At 42.8% G+C, this 20701-nt stretch overlaps 1 protein-coding gene across 1 annotated transcript in view; it reads left to right on the forward strand.

The window, feature by feature from the left end:
- piwil1 (piwi-like RNA-mediated gene silencing 1) overlaps positions 1 to 20701 on the forward strand; it is a 141190-nt gene that overhangs the window by 112372 nt on the left and 8117 nt on the right. The window contains exons 14-19 of the mRNA XM_034192708.1: positions 3099 to 3299; positions 3420 to 3523; positions 5412 to 5482; positions 5558 to 5711; positions 6205 to 6330; positions 6406 to 6553. Coding sequence (XP_034048599.1) covers positions 3099 to 3299; positions 3420 to 3523; positions 5412 to 5482; positions 5558 to 5711; positions 6205 to 6330; positions 6406 to 6553 — 804 coding nt within the window. The remainder of the gene's footprint in view (positions 1 to 3098; positions 3300 to 3419; positions 3524 to 5411; positions 5483 to 5557; positions 5712 to 6204; positions 6331 to 6405; positions 6554 to 20701) is intronic.

Raw genomic sequence — 20701 nt, forward strand, 5'->3', positions numbered from 1 at the left:
ACAGCTGTCAAGAGGTAATGAGCGACAGCTGTCACCCATCTACTCAACATCATCTCACTCCATAAAGACCAGACGTCATCTCCACCTCGTTGCCGAGATATCATACTTCATAGGAGGTAATACTCTCAGCCTTTTTGTGAGATTTGTAACTCTGTTATTGTGAGAATTTGCAGGAGAACCGGTCGTTTGTGAGGAGGCTGTGCAAGACGGCGCTCCTTTTCAGCTGAGACCGCTGCAACATATTGAATGAGAGGTGGAGGTGGCATTCCCATCGTTGTTGTTACTGGGTGTACACACACCCACACTTGACTGTCTTTGTTCTTCGCCAGCAGTACCAAATCCGACAGTCGGGGACGGTGATCACCTGGGAATTCGGGACTTGGCGGCTCCAGTATTCACCAGGTTCTGGGGCGGCGGAAATCGTGTGGTTCCGGCTCTTCTTGGGACAGACGTCTTCTATCCTCGAGCCTGCCCACACGTCACCTCTGTGTATTGACTGTAATGATATTCTGTGATTGTCTGTATGTTCATTGTGCACATTCACAACATTAAATTGTTACTTTTTGGCTCATCTATTGACCGTTCATTTGCGCCCCCTGTTGTGGGTCCGTGTCACTACACTTTCCCAACAAAAGGTGTTTGATTCATGATTGTTTGTAATATTCATTGAGTAGTTTTAAAAATGACAACATTCTTGATGAGTTTTATATGAAATCACTCTCGCATGCTTTCATGTGTTGGATGTTTAATGTTAAACATCTCTGAAGTCCCACAATTCTGAGTCCTTTTCACAGACACGGCAGTTGTATTGGATTTTAGTTATGTGAAATTGTAATGTGAAATTACTCATAACCATCCCAAAGACATATTGTTCTCTTTGGCTGCTTTCAGTGATGCCGGTATTTGGTTAGACTCTTTCTCTCCGATTGTTCTGTTTTCGTTAGTTACTTCCTCCAAACCATCAACATGTCTATTAGACCCCATTCCTACCAGGCTGCTCAAGGAAGCCCTACCATTAATTAATGCTTCGATCTTAAATATGATCAATCTGTCTTTATTAGTTGGCTATGTACCACAGGCTTTTAAGGTGGCAGTAATTAAACCATTACTTAAAAAGCCATCACTTGACCCAGCTATCTTAGCTAATTATAGGCCAATCTCCAACCTTCCTTTTCTCTCAAATTCTTGAAAGGGTAGTTGTAAAACAGCTAACTGATCATCTGCAGAGGAATGGTCTATTTGAAGAGTTTCAGTCAGGTTTTAGAATTCATCATAGTACAGAAACAGCATTAGTGAAGGTTACAAATGATCTTCTTTTGGCCTCAGACAGTGGACTCATCTCTGTGCTTGTTCTGTTAGACCTCAGTGCTGCTTTTGATACTGTTGACTATAAAATTTTATTACATAGATTAGAGCATGCTGTAGGTATTAAAGGCACTGCGCTGCGGTGGTTTGAATCATATTTATCTAATAGATTACAATTTGTTAATGTAAATGGGACAGCATTGCTTAAATTTTCATTGTTACGCAGATGATACCCAGCTTTATCTATCCATGAAGCCAGAGGACACACACCAATTAGCTAAACTGCAGGATTGTCTTACAGACATAAAGACATGGATGACCTCTGATTTCCTGCTTTTAAACTCAGATAAAACTGAAGTTATTGTACTTGGCCCCACAAATCTTAGAAACATGGTGTCTAACCAGATCCTTACTCTGGATGGCATTACCCTGACCTCTAGTAATACTGTGACAAATCTTGGAGTCATTTTTGTTCAGGATATGTCATTCAGTGCGCATATTAAACAAATATGTAGGACTGCTTTTTTGCATTTGCGCAATATCTCTAAAATTAGAAAGGTCTTGTCTCAGAGTGATGCTGAAAAACTAATTCATGCATTTATTTCCTCTAGGCTGGACTATTGTAATTCATTATTATCAGGTTGTCCTAAAAGTTCCCTGAAAAGCCTTCAGTTAATTCAAAATGCTGCAGCTAGAGTACTGACGGGGACTAGAAGGAGAGAGCATATCTCACCCATATTGGCCTCTCTTCATTGGCTTCCTGTTAATTCTAGAATAGAATTTAAAATTCTTCTTCTTACTTATAAGGTTTTGAATAATCAGGTCCCATCTTATCTTAGGGACCTCATAGTACCATATCACCCCAATAGAGCGCTTCGCTCTCAGACTGCAGGCTTACTTGTAGTTCCTAGGGTTTGTAAGAGTAGAATGGGAGGCAGAGCCTTCAGCTTTCAGGCTCCTCTCCTGTGGAACCAGCTCCGAAATTCGGATCAGGGAGACAGACACCCTCTCTACTTTTAAGATTAGGCTTAAAACTTTCCTTTTTGTTAATGCTTACAGTTAGGGCTGGATCAGGTGACCCTGAACCATCCCTTAGTTATGCTGCTATAGACTTAGACTGCTGGGGGGTTCCCATGATGCACTGAGTGTTTCTTTCTCTTTTTGCTCTGTATGCACCACTCTGCATTTAATCATTAGTGATTGATCTCTGCTCTCTTCCACAGCATGTCTTTTTCCTGGTTCTCTCCCTCAGCCCCAGCCAGTCCCAGCAGAAGACTGCCCCTCCCTGAGCCTGGTTCTGCTGGAGGTTTCTTCCTGTTAAAAGGGAGTTTTTCCTTACAGGGGGTCGTTTTGACCATTGGGGTTTTTCCGTAATTATTGTATGGCTTTGCCTTACAATATAAAATATAAAAATTGATTTGATTTTAAATTGTGTATATTTCTGTAGATCTATGGTGTTAATGCAAAGAAAAAAATCAGTTTAGCACAGATACTGCAAGAAACCTAAGCGATGTACAGCCCCGGTGGTCACTTGATCTGTACAAACTGTTTTCCACCAACCGTTCCCACCGCATTCCCCCATTTCATGATCTTTGTGTGGGAACAAGATGAGTTTGATCTTGCTCCAAGTGAATGTAGCACATCTATCAGAAGTTATTTTACAAATTTCAACATTAGAGACAAACGAGGAACATCTGCACCTGTGTAGCCTTGTGTAGTTTTGACGACGAAGACCTGGATTGCTTGTTTGAAGATAACTGGTATTAAAGAGTTTGTGTGCCTCTGTGTGTTAGGCAGTCATTGTCCTTCCCAGCAACAGGAAAGACAAGTACGACAGTGTGAAGAAGTACCTTTGTTTGGACTGTCCCACTCCCAGCCAGTGCGTGTTGTCACGTACTCTCGGCAAGTCCCAGGCCCTCATGACCGTGGCCACAAAGATTGCCCTGCAGATGGCTTGCAAAATGGGAGGGGAGCTGTGGAGTGTGGAAATCCCTGTAAGTCATTTTTACCCCCCCCCACCACCACACACAAAATAAAACTAAATAAATCTTGTTCTTGTAGTTTCTCTCTGTAAGCTGAACTAACAGAGTTTGACTGTTACTGTAATTCCACAGTTGAAGCAGCTGATGATTGTGGGCATCGACTGCTACCATGATACTGTTGCTGGAAAAAGGTCTATTGGCGCTTTAGTGGCCAGCCTGAACAGCACCATGAGCAGGTCAGCGTGTGCCAGAGGGAATAGAAGACCGAGTGAATCATTTCATCACTGCAGAGACACTTTGAATAGCGATGGAACATACGAGGTCTATTAGAAAAGAAACCGACCTTTTTATTTTTTCAAAAACTATATGGATTTGAATCACGTGTGATTGCGTCAGACAAGCTTGAACCCTCTTGCGAATGCGTGAGTTTTTCCACGTCTGTCGGTTGCGTCATTCGCCTGTGAGCAGGCTTTGGGTGAGGAGTGGTCCACCCTCGGTGGATTTTCATTGTCAGGAAATGGAGGAATGATTTGGGCTTTTTTTTCATCAGAATTTTTTCAGAAACTGTTAGAGACTGGCAGCTAGAAACCATTAGAAAAATTTATCTGGCTTTCGGTGAAAATTTTACAGGCTTCACAGAGAATAAGGACTGTTACTACAGCTTTAAGGACGCTCGGCGCGCCGTGTTCCGTGCCGCCATCGAGAGCCACAAACCACCGGATCATTTCTAAACGGATGGCTCTGTGGATCCGAGACCGCCGTGTGCACTTTCTCTGGTTATCACAAGAGCTGGACATCAACCATTTTCCGGCAGATTTCACTTTTAACGAGATTTTGTCATGGAAAGCCGAGCGGAGGCTTCGCGCGTCATGACCGATTTGCTGATGGAGCGAGACAAAGGAACACCTCCGTTTTGGTCTCACAGGACGGCTTTGAGATGGCGTTCAGACAGCTGTCGGTGGTTTTTCCATCGAGTGGTTATCCAAGAAACTGTGGATGTGCCTGGACATGCCAGAACATGTCCCGTGAGGCTTCATCACAGCGTTGCTGTGCGCCATGCGGCATCGCCGTGACGCGCGAAGCCTCCGCTCCTCTTTCCATGACAAAAACTCCTGTAACAGTGGAATGTGCCGTTCATTTCCAAACTGGACACTGTGTTTTATCCGGGACGTCGTCTGACTAGCACAGGAATTGTGAAAAGACGTGGACATCAGCACTTTTTCGGCACATTGAGACAGACATGCGGAGGAATTCCGCGCGTCGCGGCGGTGCCGCATGGCGCAAAGCAACGCCGTGATGAAGCCTCATGGGACATGTTCTGGCATGTCCAGGCACATCCACAATTTCTCGGATAATCACTTGATGGAAAAACCACCAACAGCTGTCTGAATGCCATCTCAAAGCCGTCCTGTGAGACCAAAACGGAGGTGTTCCTTTGTCTCGCTCCATCATCAAATCGGTCGTGACGCACTAAGCCGCTGCTCGACTTTCCATGACAAAATCTCTTGTTAAATGTGAAGTCTGCCGGAAAATGGTTGATGTCCAGCTCTTGTGATAACCAGAGAAAGTGCACACGACGGTCTCGGATCCACAGAGCCATCCGTTTAAAAATGATCCGGGGGTTTGTGGCTCTCGATGGCGGCATGGAAGGCGCGGCGCGCCGAGTGTCCTTAAAGCTGTAGTAACAGTCCTTATTCTCTGTGAAGCCCGTTAAATTTTCACCAAAAGCCAGATAAATTTTTCTAATGGTTTCCAGCTGCCAGTCTCTAACAGTTTCTGAAAAAATTCTGATGGAAAAAAAGCCCAAATTCCGCCATTTCCTGACAATGAAAATCCGATGAGGGGGGTGGACCACTCCTCACACTCAAAGCCTGCTCACAGGCGAATGACGCAGCCAACAGGCGTGGAAAAACTCACGCATGCGCACAAGGGTTCAAGCTTGTCTGACGCAATCACACGTGATTCAAATCCATATGGTCTTTGAAAAAAATAAGGTCGGATACTTTTCTAATAGACCTCGTAAATGATCTCAGCTTGATTGTGTTTAGTCCTGTGTTCATGGTGTTTATTTAGAGGATCTGCTGTTCATTCAAGGTGACAAATTTGAAATGTTTGTCTCTGAAGGTGGTACTCAAAGTGTGTGCTGCAGCAGAGAGGTCAGGAAATTATGGATGGTTTGAAGGTGGCCTTGACTGGTAAGTTTAGTCTTCAATGTTTACATTTAGTGCATCATATGGTTTTGTTTGACTTGAGGCTTGTTTGCTTTTCAGGTGCACTGAAGGACTACGTGAAATTCAATGGATCTTCTCCCTCACGCGTCATTGTTTACAGAGATGGAGTGGGAGATGGACAGCTGCAGAGTGTAGTCAGCTACGAGGTCCCTCAGATCATGGAATGCATCGCGTCCATTGGTAAAGACTACATGTGAGTTTTGGAAACCTCTTCCCTTTTTGACCAGACCAAGCAGTAAGTCTGATATCATCCCTGAGACCTGTTGGTACTGAACTCCAGATTCTATAGCATCAAGTGGATGAGAGTCCTCCCACTGCCTCTGGAAGGACTCCAGTCTGATGCAGGTCACTTCCTCTTAGCTGAGGTTGGTAGCCATGTACAGCTTGGTAAATCTGAACCCAGGTCTACTTATTGGTAGGCTACCTGCTCTGCACAGACCAAAGTAAACATCATGTATCTGGGTCATAAAGATTTCATGACTCCGTGTAAATGGGTTGTTGTATCACATGTAATCGTAGACTCTCATCCGCCTCATGCTGTGGTATCCGGGGATAAGCCGTGGCCTGATGGACCTCGGGGCCTGTGTAGGACATTATGCTTGCTTCTAAATTATGGCAGTGGAATCATCAGAACGTGAATGTGAAACTCAACTTCACATGTTGAGCCTCTTGTGTGTCGGCCCCAGGCCCAAACTGACTGTGGTGGTGGTGAAGAAGCGCATCAGCAGCAGGTTCTTTGCCCACGTCAATGGCAAAGTCACCAACCCTCCTCCAGGAACCATCATTGACACAGAGGTCACTCGTCCAGAGTGGTAGGTCCCAATGGCCGTTACTGGTTTTGTCGTTGCTTCAGTATGGCGTAGTAACTATTTATCCCCTATTCCCAGGTATGACTTCTTCATTGTGAGCCAGGCTGTCCGGGGTGGGAGTGTCTCTCCAACTAACTACAATGTGATTTATGACACCAGCGGACTGAAGCCGGATCACATGCAGCGGCTCACGTACAAGCTGTGCCACATGTACTACAACTGGCAGGTCAGCCAGCTTTGACTCTAGTGACTTATTTATGGATTTATTACCTCATTAAAGTTCTGCTTTAATGAGTTCCAGCTCGGTCGTCTGATGGTTGGTTTTCATCTCTCAAAAACCAATTGCGTATCTCCATACAAAATGTGTTGTACGACCATCCACATACACAAAAGCACTTTAAGAGAGATAGAAAATGTATTGGGTGAGACTCATAGTTCTCAAACTGTGGCACATTTACCACTGGTGGCACTTGAGCTCCCTCTGTTGGTATACTGAGTTATGGAGATTTATTTATTTTAATGAAGATTTTTAAAAAGTACTCGACACACCAGTGGGCACAGCTAACCAAAAAGTTAGCTTTGTTAACCATTAATCAGATAACTGAAAAGTTAGCTTTTGTGATGATAAATGGATAAACTGCTAAGAAATGTCTTTATTACAGATAACCGATAACTTTTAGTATTGATTTGGATGCGGCCACATCAGACTACACTGTCGGCTTCTGATAAGCCAATTTCACTTTAAGTGCCACAGGGGCTGCTGGGTAAATTCAAGGATCACAAACACACAAGAACGCACGAAAAATGAATGAATAAAAATAAAACCCCAAACACTGTCATCATCTTTCAAAAGCAGTAACACACAGTATTAGAAGTCACAGTTTCTCGGTATTATATACACTGTCATTTAAGAACTAAAGCTGCTGCTTTTTTCACACGCTTTCAACCTTGCAGCTTAAACAACCGAAATATGTCCATGAATGCATTGATTGGCAGAATAAAATACACGTGTAAATATAAATTCTTACCTGTTAGTTTCAGTGGGATTCATCTGAATAAATAATCATCCTGAGATTATCCAAAATGGTCAAAAAGGCGAAGAAACTCCCCAGTCTGAACACAGCTGTGCCGTGACAGCTCCTCTCTCCCAGCTAGTCTTGGCGATACTGTCAGCCACAAATTAGTCCCTTTTGTTTTTGTGTTGAGTGGACGATAACACTTCTTTTGGATCAAACGGCGGACGGCACCAGCTTAAGGTGCATTTACCGCCACCTACAGGGTTGGCGAATGATCGCTGAGATTTTACAAAACTTTAACTCCTGGCAGCTATAGTCATTTATTTAGATGCAATGAAGTAATCCAGTGTCTTTTCAAATATTTAAATAATTCATTTTGCACGATGTGTGATGGGTTTTGCAGACGATTTCCAAGGGACAAGTGACAGAAACACTGTAACATCCAAAGTGAACCTGAACTACACTACTACAAGTGTTTTGGGTCTTAGAATTAGAAGGCTTCATTTTAAAATATTAGACCTCCAAAATAATCTTGATAGTCTTCACAAAAGGTTAGAAACCTTAGTGGGGGAAGAGGCCCATAATAAGATCACAAAGTTCATAGTTAAAATTCAAATGGCTGAGCATTTAAAAAGTAAGGAGCGACAAATCAGGAAGTTTCACAACCTTTTAGTGCAGAAAAGGCTTACTTTCAGTGGGAGTAGTTTTAAAGATACACCCAGACAAATTAGTGACAACAGGGAAAATTGGGTTAAGAATCTGTCCGACAGGGTTCTTACACAGACAGAAAAGGATGTGCTTGCTAAAGGACTAAATTTCTCCGTGACCCCTAAACGTATACCGACAGTAGATTACATCACTGCAGTAGAGTCAGCCATTAAACATAACAGTTTGTCAGAGTCAGAAGCTGGGGACCTACGACTAAGAGTCACAGCAGTGCTTAACAGTGCTAAGCCTCCTCCGTCCAACATCACAGGAGAAAAACAGAAAGCTTTGTCAGCACTGCAGAAGGACCAAAGCATCCTTATCCTGCCAGCAGATAAAGGCAGATGCATGGTGGTCCTGAACACATCGGACTACGAGGCCAAGATCAACAACTTGCTCAGTTACTCCAGTACATACGAACGTCTGAAGAGAGACCCCACGAGCGGCTATAAGAAGAAAATCATCAGGTACCTCCAAAACCTGGAGAAAGAGGGACTCATCGAAAGGCAGACATACTACAGACTGTACCCTGGGGACGCCACTCCATGCATTTATGGACTGCCCAAAATCCACAAACAGGACGTGCCACTCAGGCCTATTGTATGTAGCACAGATTTCATCACATACAATTTCGCCGAGCACCTCAAGTGGATTTTGGCTCCTCTAGTGGGTAACTCAGACCACCATGTGGAGAACACACAAGATTTTGTGAACAAGATCAAGGACGTGAAGCTGGAGGCAGATGAAACTATGGTATCATTTGATGTGACATCATTGTTCACCTGCATCCCCACCGCTGAGGCCATCTCAGCTGTGAGGCAGAGACTGCTGGAGGATGTGTCTCTACTTGAAAGGACCAAACTCACACCAGACCACATCTGCCAACTCTTGGAGATCTGTCTTAACACCACGTATTTCCTGTTTAGGGGGAATTACTACAGGCAGATCCATGGTTGTGCGATGGGGTCTCCGGTATCCCCCATTGTGGCCAATCTGTATGAGGTCTGTCCAAAAAGTAACGGACCTTTTTATTTTTTCAAAAACCATATGGATTTGAATCATGTGTGATTGCATCAGCCAAGCTTGAACCTTCGTGCGCATGCGTGAGTTTTTTCACGCCTGTCGGTTGCGTCATTTGCCTGTGGGCAGGCTTTGAGTGAGCACTGGTCCACCCCCCTCGTCGGATTTTCATTGTCAGGGAAATGTCTGAATGATTTGGAGCTTTGCTGCATCAAATTTTTCCAGAAACTGTGAGACAGCCAGGTGGACACCATTCGCTAAATTCAGATGGCTTTCAGGGAAGATTTTATGGGGATCACACAGATTGAGGAGTGTTACAGCCAGTTTAAAGACCGCCCACAGCGTCTGAGAGCGTGCCGGCTGTGTTCCGAGCGGCGATCGACAGGCTCAAACGACCAGATCATTTCCAAACTGAACGCTGTGTTGATCCAGGACGTCGTCTGACTACCACAGAAATGGCAGAAGACGTGGACATCAAGACTTTACGGCACATTCCACTGTTACAGGAGTTTTTGTCATGGAAAGAGGAGCGAAGGAATGCGCCACCGTGCCGCGAATGGCGCGGGACAAAACCACAGGAATTCGCGTGTCGGGACGGAGCCGCATGGCGCAAAGCAATGTCGTGATGAAGCCTCACAGGACATGTTCTGGCATGTCCAGCTAATCCACAATTTCTCAGATAGTCACACGACTGAAAAGCCGTCTGAAAGCCGTCCTGTGAGACCAACATGGAGGTGGTTTTGTGCCACGCCATTCGCGGCACGGTGGTGGCGCATTCCTCCGCTCCTCTTTCCATGACAAAAACTCCTGTAACAATGGAATGTGCCGAAGAAGTCTTGACATCCACGTCTTCTGCCATTTCTGTGGTAGTCAGACGATGTCCCGGATCAACACAGCGTTCAGTTTGGAAATGATCTGGTCGTTTGAGTCTGTCGATCGCCGCTCGCAACGCGGCGCGCTCTCAGCCGCTGTGGGCGGTCTTTAAACCGCCTGTAACACTCCTCAATCTGTGTGATTCCCCATAAAATCGTCCCTGAAAGCCATCTGAATTTAGCGAATGGTGTCCACCTAGCTGTCTCTCACAGTTTCTGGAAAAATTTGATGCAGCAAAGCTCCAAATCATTCAGACATTTCCCTGACAATGAAAATCCGACGAGGGGGGTGGACCAGTGCTCACTCAAAGCCTGCCCACAGGCGAATGACGCAAACTGACAGGCGTGAAAAAACTCACGCATGCGCACAAAGGTTCAAGCTTGGCTGATCCAATCACATGTGATTCAAATCCATATAGTTTTTGAAAAAAATAAAAAGGTCTGTTACTTTTTGGACAGACCTCGTACATGGAGCGAGTGGAAAAGACAGCCTTGATGTCTTTCACAGGCATCTCTCCCAGTCACTGGTTCAGATATGTGGATGACACATGGGTTAAAATCAAGCAACAGGAGCTTGAGGACTTTACAGAACACATCAACTCTGTGTATTCCAATATCAAGTTCACACGTGAGGATGCCAGAAACAACCATTTAGCCTTCTTGGACTGTGATGTTACGATTGGAGAGAACAGGCAGCTCCAGACAGGGGTTTACAGAAAACCCACTCACACTGACCAATATCTGCTCTTTGACTCAAACTACCCCCTTGAACACAAGCTCGGGGTGATCAGGACTCTTCAACACAGAGCCCTACAGGTGCCCACAACTGCAGAGGGAAGGGCTAAAGAACAACTTGTACGGAAAGCCCTCACAGTATGTGGGTACCCACGATGGTCCCTGGACAAAGTGCAGAAGTCCCAGAAAACAAAGAGACCAGATAGACAGGAGACGGAGACAAGAAGAACAGTGTCTCTCCCTTATTTAGCAGGAGTAGGAGAAAAACTACAGAGGATCTTCAGACAGCACAAAATCCCAGTTTACTTTAAACCGGTTAACACCTTGAGATAGAAATTAGTTCACCATAAGGACAGGATCCCTAGTTACAAACAGAGCAATGTAGTGTATTCTATCAGATGTCAGGAAAACTGTAATGAACACTACATAGGTGAGACTAAGCAACCTTTACACAAAAGGCTATATCAGCACCGCAGAGAGCGCGCAAATGGACCTCAGTCTGCAGTTCATCTCCACCTGAAAGACACTAACCACACGTTTGAGGACAAGGAAGTTAAAATCTTAGCCAGAGAGAAGAAATGGTTTGAGAGAGGTGTCAAGGAAGCATTGTATGTGAAACAGTTGAAACCCAGCCTTAACCGGGGAGGGGGTCTGAGACACGCTTTGTCCCCTGTTTACAATGGGGTACTCAGGTCAAAGCAGTTTCAGTCTTTTGTTCATGGTAATGAGTCATTCACGTCATCAGGAGAGTCGTCAAGGGAGCCATCAGGAGAGTCTTCCGTCCCATCGTTAGGAGGGACAGCTGCCCTGTCATTAGGAGGGTGCTAACTAGAGCACAATAGGTGCTAATTAGAGCTATTGTGTAGTCACTAGCCTATAGCAGTCGGCCTCTCGGTAGGAGGGGTCTGGTTAGGTTTAAAAAACTCCAGCTTTTGTTGGCTTCTGTTTATTCTTCTCTACAAGAGTCAAGACAGAAGTCAGACCACCAGAGCAAGAATTTTAGCTGAGGAAGCTTCTGCGATTTGAAGCGAAACGTCCTCGCGTCAAGCAACCCAGTCCAGTCGAAGATTCAAGCTTCTCTACTATGTCATTTGGAAAATTTAACCACACATGCGTGCGCACGTGGTGTCATGCGTGTTTTGGGGCCGAAATGATTGTCTCACTGTCAAAGCAACATCCCATTCTGCGCTAATCAAAACAGCAGCAATGTCAGCGTGGACTGCGGAGGAAGGGACTGGGTGAATTTTCACTCCTTTCCGCTCTGTTTACTGCTTGCTATGAGCCAGGGTCCTTCTCCTCTGTCTTCGTGGGAACATTGGCAGACACTCCCCAAGTAGAGCGAGGCATCGCTTTGCTTTGAACCAGTGAAGCAATCCGACTCTGCTTCGATGGTTTGTCGCATTATCTTAATTTTCCCCCGCTAAAACCCTAAAGAGCATATGTCTGTGAGTAATATTTACCTTTTTTATATTAAACCGACCTGTTATGGTCTTCTAAAACAGTTGATGTATTTTATAACTTAAAAACGGGACTGATGCTAACACGTTAGCATGTCTATGGCGTTTTCAATGATAAAGTTAGCATTAAGCAGTTCGCATCTCAGCACAGTTTGTGTGCATGTTTTCTGTATAATAAATAATGGCTTAGTGTTTGTTGTTGTAAAAGAGTCAAATGTATTACGAATTATAATTTATTTATTTTTATTTATATATTAATAATCAGAAGAATCAGAATCTCCTTTATTGTCATTGTAATTTCCATTACAACAAGATTTGAGTGCAATTCCAAAAAGGTGCTTTCCGTGGTGCGAGTAATTTTTAGCCAAATGAAAGATCGTAGTATGCACAACTAATATAAACATAAGGTAAAATAAAATGAAATGTGGACTAAGTAATGTAAAATAAGAATTATATACAACTGGTTAAGTTTAATGACAATTTGTTTCGGTCAAACCACATCTAAGCTGTGTTTTTACACAAAAAATAAAATGCAGTAAATTGCACATTTGTGTCTTTTTCATGAAAATAACTTATTAAAGATCACATATTACACTTTAGTCAGGCCTTTAAAATACTTTTGTGGACACTTGCTGTAATATGTTGTCAGTGGTTGAGATAGTTTCTGTAGGCATCTAAAAAATGCTCATAATCTGATGAAACCTGATGGAAGCCCAGCTAACAATGGAACTTTGCTTGAACGTTATATCAAAGTGGCAGTAACGTTGCATGACAACGTTGTAGGAACGTTCATTTGTAGACTCTCCAGAACGTTCCAGGGATGTTGCCAAGAACATTGCCAACCAACCAACCAAGAACGTTCTCAGGAGGTTGTGACACAACATTGCTGCAACGTTGTTGCAATGTCCCCCAACACGAAGGAACACTGTGAACACTGCATGAGTCTGTAAATTGCAAGTTTATTACTTTAGAAGTATTATTACAATAGCAATGCATTAAGCCATGGACAAGTTCTCAGTAACTTGATTAGTTCTCATCCGCCCTCCAGTATTATTACAATTACAATAGCATTAAGCCAGGGATCAGTTCTCATCCGTGATGTGTGACCCATGACTAAGGTTCAAAGATTTTGTTGTTATTTTCACTGTGCAATTGTATACACTAGAAAACGAAATTTCTTTTCAATCAGTAACTTCAGTGCAATAAAACTTCAATAGAATAATTTACCTTACATAAATAAATAAACACATAAAATAATACAGTCATAGAAACAGGTAAAATACACTCCAATCTCTCAGGTACTAAGCCAGGTGACACCATCCAGTATTATTACAGTTACAGTAGCATTAAGCCATGGATAAGTTCTCAGTATAAAATGAACTAGAAGGGTCAACGTTAAACAAAAACTGAAGATGTCTCCACTGCCCAAAGCAGCAACATCAGTCCCGGATCCAGACCGGTTTGGACCGATGTAGTTGCATCGGTCAGATTTTTTTTTTACTCATTGTTGATCATCGGTAAAAAAAAAACCCTCAAATAATCCGGAATACTGCCGAACGTGTCCCCGTGGTGAACACAGCTTTTGATTTGTTCCCACAATAGTGGGTGGATCACAAAGGTGGATCAAAACAAACATAGCGTCAGTCCAGTCGAGTTGATGATCATGTCATCCAGGAAAAAAGTTGTGCAAGGGAAATTGGGCACTTATTTCATGTCTCCCCCGCACCTTACAGAGGGGGAGGCATAAGTTCTCAGTATAAAATGAATCACTTCTCATCTGACCCATGACTAATTGTGGCATCATCACTCATGGCACTGCCGTCCACGGCGTCATCATTCACTACACAATGGTCCATGGCATCGGCATCCACATCGTCGCCCATGGCTTCATCCACCCCAGCATCTGAGTCAGCATTAACACCAGTACCAATTGTTTCATCCTCCTTCTTTGCCTAAAAAAACAAAGAAAACCATTCATAAAAATACTATACAATAACTTCTACAACCCCTGGCAAAAATTATGGAATCACCGGCCTCGGAGGATGTTCATTCAGTTGTTTAATTTTGTAGAATAAAAGCAGATCACAGACATGACACAAAGCTAAAGTCATTTCACATGTCAACTTTCTGGCTTTAAGAAACACTATAAGAAATCAGGAAAAAAAAATTGTGGCAGTCAGTTACTTTTTTAGACCAAGCAGAAGAAAAAAAATATGTAATCACTCAATTCTGAGGAAAAAATTATGGAATCATGAAAAACAAAAAAACATTACAACACATCACTAGTATTTTGTTGCACCACCTCTGGCTTTTATAACAGCTTGCAGTCTCTGAGGCATGGACTTAATGAGTGACAAACAGTACTCTTCATCAATCTGGCTCCAACTTTCTCTGATTGCTGTTGCCAGATCAGCTTTGCAGGTTGGAGCCTTGTCATGGACCATTTTCTTCAACTTCCACCAAAGATTTTCAATTGGATTAAGATCCGGACTATTTGCAGGCCATGACATTGACCCTATGTGTCTTTTTGCAAGGAATGTTTTCACAGTTTTTGCTCTTTGGCAAGATGCATTATCATCTTGAAAAATGATATCATCTCCAAACATCCTTTCAATTGATGGGATAAGAAAAGTGTTGAAAATATCAACGTAAACTTGTGCTTTTATTGATGATGTAATGACAGCCATCTCCCCAGTGCCTTTACCTGACGTGCAGCCCCATATCATCAATGACTGTGGAAATTTACATGTTCTCTTCAGGCAGTCATCTTTATAAATCTCATTGGAACGGCACCAAGCAAACGTTCCAGCATCATCACCTTGCCCAATGCAGATTCGAGATTCATCACTGAACATGACTTTCATCCAGTCATCCACAGTCCACGATTGCTTTGCCTTAGCCCATTGTAACCTTGTTTTTTTCTGTTTAGGTGTTAATGATGGCTTTTGTTTAGCTTTTCTGTATGTAAATCCCATTTCCTTTAGGCAGTTTCTTACAGTTTGGTCACAGACGTTGACTCCAGTTTCCTCCCATTCGTTTCTCATTTGTTTTGTTGTGCATTTTCGATTTTTGAGACATATTGCTTTAAGTTTTCTGTCTTGACGCTTTGAAGTCATCCTTGGTCTACCAGTATGTTTGCCTTTAACAACCTTCCCATGTTGTTTGTATTTGGTCCAGAGTTTAGACACAGCTGACTGTGAACAACCAACATCTTTTGCAACATTGCGTGATGATTTACCCTCTTTTAAGAGTTTGATAATCCTCTCCTTTGTTTCAATTGACATCTCTCGTGTTGGAGCCATGATTCATGTCAGTCCACTTGGTGCAACAGCTCTCCAAGGTGTGATCACTCCTTTTTAGATGCAGACTAACGAGCAGATCTGATTTGATGCAGGTGTTAGTTTTGGGGATGAAAATTTACAGGGTGATTCCATAATTTATTCTTCAGAATTGAGTGAGTCCATATTTTTTTCCCCTCTGCTTGGTCTAAAAAAGTAACCGTTACTGACTGCCACAATTTTTTTTCTTGATTTCTTATAGTGTTTCTTAAAGCCAGAAAGTTGCCATTTGAAATTACTTTAGTTTTGTGTCATGTCTGTGATCTGCTTTTTTTCTACAAAATTAAACAACAGAATGAACATCCTCCGAGGCCGGTGATTCCATAATTTTTGCCAGGGGTTGTATAGTGCCAGTCCCCTCAGCACAGTGAAGTTCAAGGGCGCTCAACCAGTCCATGTATTAATATGCAGAATCCTTAATTCAATATCTCAATTTTTACAATTCATATTTTAATTTTTCAGAGGATACTATTCAATGGTTTCAATCCTATCTTTCCAACAGAAGGCAGCGTGTTGTTGTGGATGGTGCCACATCCTCGTATCCCTAGTTATGTTGGTCTTCCACAAGGCTCAATATTAGCCCCTCTATTATTCTTTCTGTATAGAAATGATCTCCCCGATGTGTGCTCTGAACTAAATATGCAAATGTATGCAGATGACGCAGCAATCTTTACCCAGGGAAAGAGTGACAAAATATCTGTAGACCTCACAAATGCACTATGTAAAATACACAAATGACTACATAAAAATTGTCTTCTGCTGAACACCAAAAAACTGTATGTATGATGTTCACCAAAAGACCAATTAAGCTAGCCAGATCCCATGTTTTCTTGGAAGGGGAAGAACTGTGCTTGTGAACCAATTCAAATATTTCTGAGTGATATTAGACCCAAATCTTACATTCAAAAAACATATCAAAAAGGTAAATCACACTGTAAAGTTCACTCGATCTAATTTTAAACAGATAAGACCGTTTATTACAATAGATGCGGCCAAATCTTACTTAGACTTCATGTCACATATAGAGTATTGCATTACAACATGGTCCTTTGCAGGAACAACTGTACTGAAACCAGTAGAACAATTGTACAAAAAAGCCATAAAAATATTGGACCAAAAAAAAAAAAAAGATTTCTCATCACCGTCCAATCTTAGAAAAATATAAACTTTTAAGTTTTGAGAATTTCATGCTATTTAAAATGTGTTGTGCTGTGTACATGCCCTACACAATTTGGCCCCACTCCCTCTGAGGAACTATATTAACAGGAAAAGTAACAATGAAATTAACACCAGATCCTCCGCTAGGTGTGATTGCGAGATCAAATTTTGAAAAACTGTCTTTGCTTAAAATGTACTCTCTATTAGGGGCAATAGCACATGGAATACTCTGCCAACGACAATCAGGTTCAGCCCTACATTTGCTTTATTCAAGACACAGCTTAAAACATGGCTGAAAGATAACCAAACCTGTAATCATTACGAGTTAGACATGCGAAAGCAATATACTTTCATATACATGCACACAACAATACATAGGTAAGCTTATGCACACCATCACTTTAAAGAGATACTGCAGCTGTATCAATCACTTTACTATTGCGACAAAGCACTTTAATTCAGCATCTTATAATAAAACTGACTGTACCTGTACATACCTACAACTGAATTCTACCTCAGTACTTTCCTGCACTTTATATTGAGACAACAGCATTTTAACCTCCATCTTGACTGGAACAGATAACTCCTCCTGTATATGGCTCTGGGTTGTAATAAAATATGACAGTGTATTATATTGTAAATTATCAATGTTTTTATGCTTGTTAAATGCTCTGTGTTTTATATTTTATGTCTGGAGACTACGGATGGAAATTAATATTATGCTAAAACTGGCATATTTACGTTAAAGTGTGTGCCATATATATATATATATATATATATATATATATGTATGTATATATGTATATGTATGTATATATATATATGTATATGTATGTACGAGGTCTATTAGAAAAGTATCCGACCTTATTATTTTTTTCAAAAACCATGTGGATTTGAATCACGTGTGATTACATCAGACATGCTTGAACCCTCGTGGGCATGCGAGAGTTTTTTCACGCCTGTCGGTTACGTCATTCGCCTGTGGGCAGTCTTTGAGTGAGGAGTCGCCCACCCTCTCGTCGATTTTTTTCATTGTTTAGGAATGGCTCAGAGACTGCTGCTTTGTTTGATCAAAATTTTTTCAAAACTCTAAGGCACAACTGAGTGGACACCATTCGATAAATTCAGCTGGTTTTCGGTAAAAATTTTAACGGCTGATGAGAGATTTTGGTCTGGTAGTGTCGCCGTAAGGACGGCCTGCGGCGCCTGACGGCGATCTGCGCTTCGAGGCGGCAGCGTCTCGCCGTTTCAAGTTGAAAACTTCCACATTTCAGGCTCTGTTGACCCAGGAAGTCGTCAGAGAACAGAGAACTTTCAGAAGAAGTCGGCATGAGGAGTTTATTTGGACATTCCATTGTTAGCGGTCATTTTGTAATGAAAGAACGTGCGGGCAGAGTCGCATGTCGGGCCAGACCCGACTGCGGGGGGTCGCGACAGGAAAAACACCTCCGTGTTGGAAACCTTAACGGGCATGTTGGAACATGCCCAAGCTGTTAAACAATTTCTCAGTTACTCACTTGTTGAAAGCCATCAAAAGCCGCCTGAATTTTACAAATGGTTTTCAACACGGAGGTGTTTTTCCTGTCGCGGTGCACACAGATTCGCCGAGTCATCACGGAAACGACTCGGCGAATTTGCGCGCACGTCTTTCATTAAAAAATGTCCTTAAACAGTGGAATGTCCGCATAAAGTCCTCATGCCGGCCTCTTCTGAATCTTCTCTGTTCTCTCACGACGTCCTGGGTGAATTAAGCCTTAAATTAGGATGTTTTCAGGTCGAAACAGGCCAATGACGGCGCCTGGAAGTGCTGCAGGACGTTCTGCTCTGTGGGAAGTCCTTACAGCGACAGAAACACCCCATAATCTCTCATCAGCCATTAAACTTTTCACCGAAAACCAGCTTAATTTCTCGAATAGTATCCACTCGGATATTCCTCACAGGTCCAGAAAAAATTTTGATAAAGCAACGCACGCCGTCTCGAGCAGCGTGTGAAACAAAGGAATTCAGCCAAGAGGGCGGGACCACATCTCACTCAAGGCCTGCCCACAGGGACATGACGTCACCGACACGCATGAAAAAACTCACGCATGCGCACGAGGGTTCAAGCATGATTGGTGGAATAGCACGTCATTCAAATCCATATAGTTAAAAAAAAATAAAAGGGTCGGTTTATTTTCTAGTAGACTTTGTATGTATGTATGTATATGTATGTATGTATGTATATATACGAGGGCTGTCAATAAAGCATAGGTCCTTTTTATTTTTTTCAAAAACTATATGGATTTCATTCATATGTTTTACGTCAGACATGCTTAAACCCTCGTGCGCATGCGTGAGTTTTTCCACGCCTGTCGGTGACGTCATTCGCCTGTGAGCACTCCTTGTGGGAGGAGTCGTCCAGCCCCTCGTCGGAATTCCTTTGTCTGAGAAGTTGCTGAGAGACTGGCGCTTTGTTTGATCAAAATTTTTTCTAAACCTGTGAGGCACATCGAAGTGGACACGGTTCGAAAAATTAAGCTGGTTTTCGGTGAAACTTTTAACGGCTGATGAGAGATTTTGAGGTGATACTGTCGCTTTAAGGACTTCCCACGGAGCGGGACCTTGTGCAGCGCTCCCAGGCGCTGTCGTCAGCCTGTTTCAAGCTGAAAACCTCCACATTTCAGGCTCTATTGATCCAGGACATCGTGAGAGAACAGAGAAGTTTCAGAAGAAGTCGGTTTCAGCATTTTATTCGGATATTCCACTGTTAAAGGAGATTTTTTTAATGAAAGACGTGTGGACGGGTCCGCGCGTTGGGACGCAGCCGGTGCCGTGCAGCGGCCAGGAAAAATACCTCCGTGTTGATAACCATTTGTAAAATCCAGGCGGCTTTTGATGGCTTTCAGTGGAGTGAGTATCTGAGAAATTGTTTAACCGTTGGGCATGTTCCAACTTGTCCTTAAGGCTTCCAACAGAGGTGTTTTTCCTGTGGCGGAGCGTCGCGGCTGCGAGCCGATGCTGCAATCCGTCCTCACATCTTTCATTAAAAAAATCTCCTTTAACAGTGGAATATCCGGATAAAATGCTGAAACCGACTTCTTCTGAAACTTCTCTGTTCTCTCACGACATCCTGGATCAATAGAGCCTGAAATGTGGAGGTTTTCAGCTTGAAACAGGCTGCCGACAGCGCCTGGGAGCGCTGCGCGACGTCCCGCTCCGTGGGAAGTCCTTAAAGCGACAGTATCACCTCAAAATCTCTCATCAGCCGTTAAAAGTTTCACCGAAAACCAGCTTAATTTTTCGAACCGTGTCCACTTCGATGTGCCTCACAGGTTTAGAAAAAATTTTGATCAAACAAAGCGCCAGTCTCTCAGCAACTTCTCAGACAAAGGAATTCCGACGAGGGGCTGGACGACTCCTCCCTCCCACAAGGAGTGCTCACAGGCGAATGACGTCACCGACAGGCGTGGAAAAACTCACGCATGCGCACGTGGATTCAAGCATGTCTGACGTAAAACATATGAATGAAATCCATATAGTTTTTGAAAAAAATAAAAAGGACCTATACTTTATTGACAGACCTCGTATATATACTGTCGATAAACAATTGTACGTTTGTTAATATGCACTGTCCCTGTCAAATAAACCAATAATGAATGAATGAGTTCCGAGTGACAGTTACACTATGGAGGGAAGGTGAGCCCACACAGATAGGTTTTAAGATGTTTGCGGAAAGAGAATACAGAATGTGAGGAACGGATTGAGAGAGAGAGATTGCTCCAAAGAGCTGGGGTGCATGTCAGCCTGTCACGGTCTTCACTCTTGAAACAGTCAACACTGGAAGGGGATTTGATTGAAGGGAATGACTAGGTGTGACCATGGTGCTAGTACAAGTCACCTGTGAGTTGCTGATGCCATAAAAGTTTAACTACACTCAACAAAAATATAAACGCAACACTATTGGTTTTGCTCCCATTTTGTATGAGACGAACTCAAAGATCTAAAACTTTTTCCACATACACAATATCACCATTTCCCTCAAATATTGTTCACAAACCAGTCTAAATCTGTGATAGTGAGCACTTCTCCTTTGC

Source organism: Thalassophryne amazonica, chromosome 17 (genome assembly GCF_902500255.1).
Source record: "Thalassophryne amazonica chromosome 17, fThaAma1.1, whole genome shotgun sequence".
In the NCBI taxonomy this organism is placed as follows: Eukaryota; Metazoa; Chordata; class Actinopteri; order Batrachoidiformes; family Batrachoididae; genus Thalassophryne; species Thalassophryne amazonica.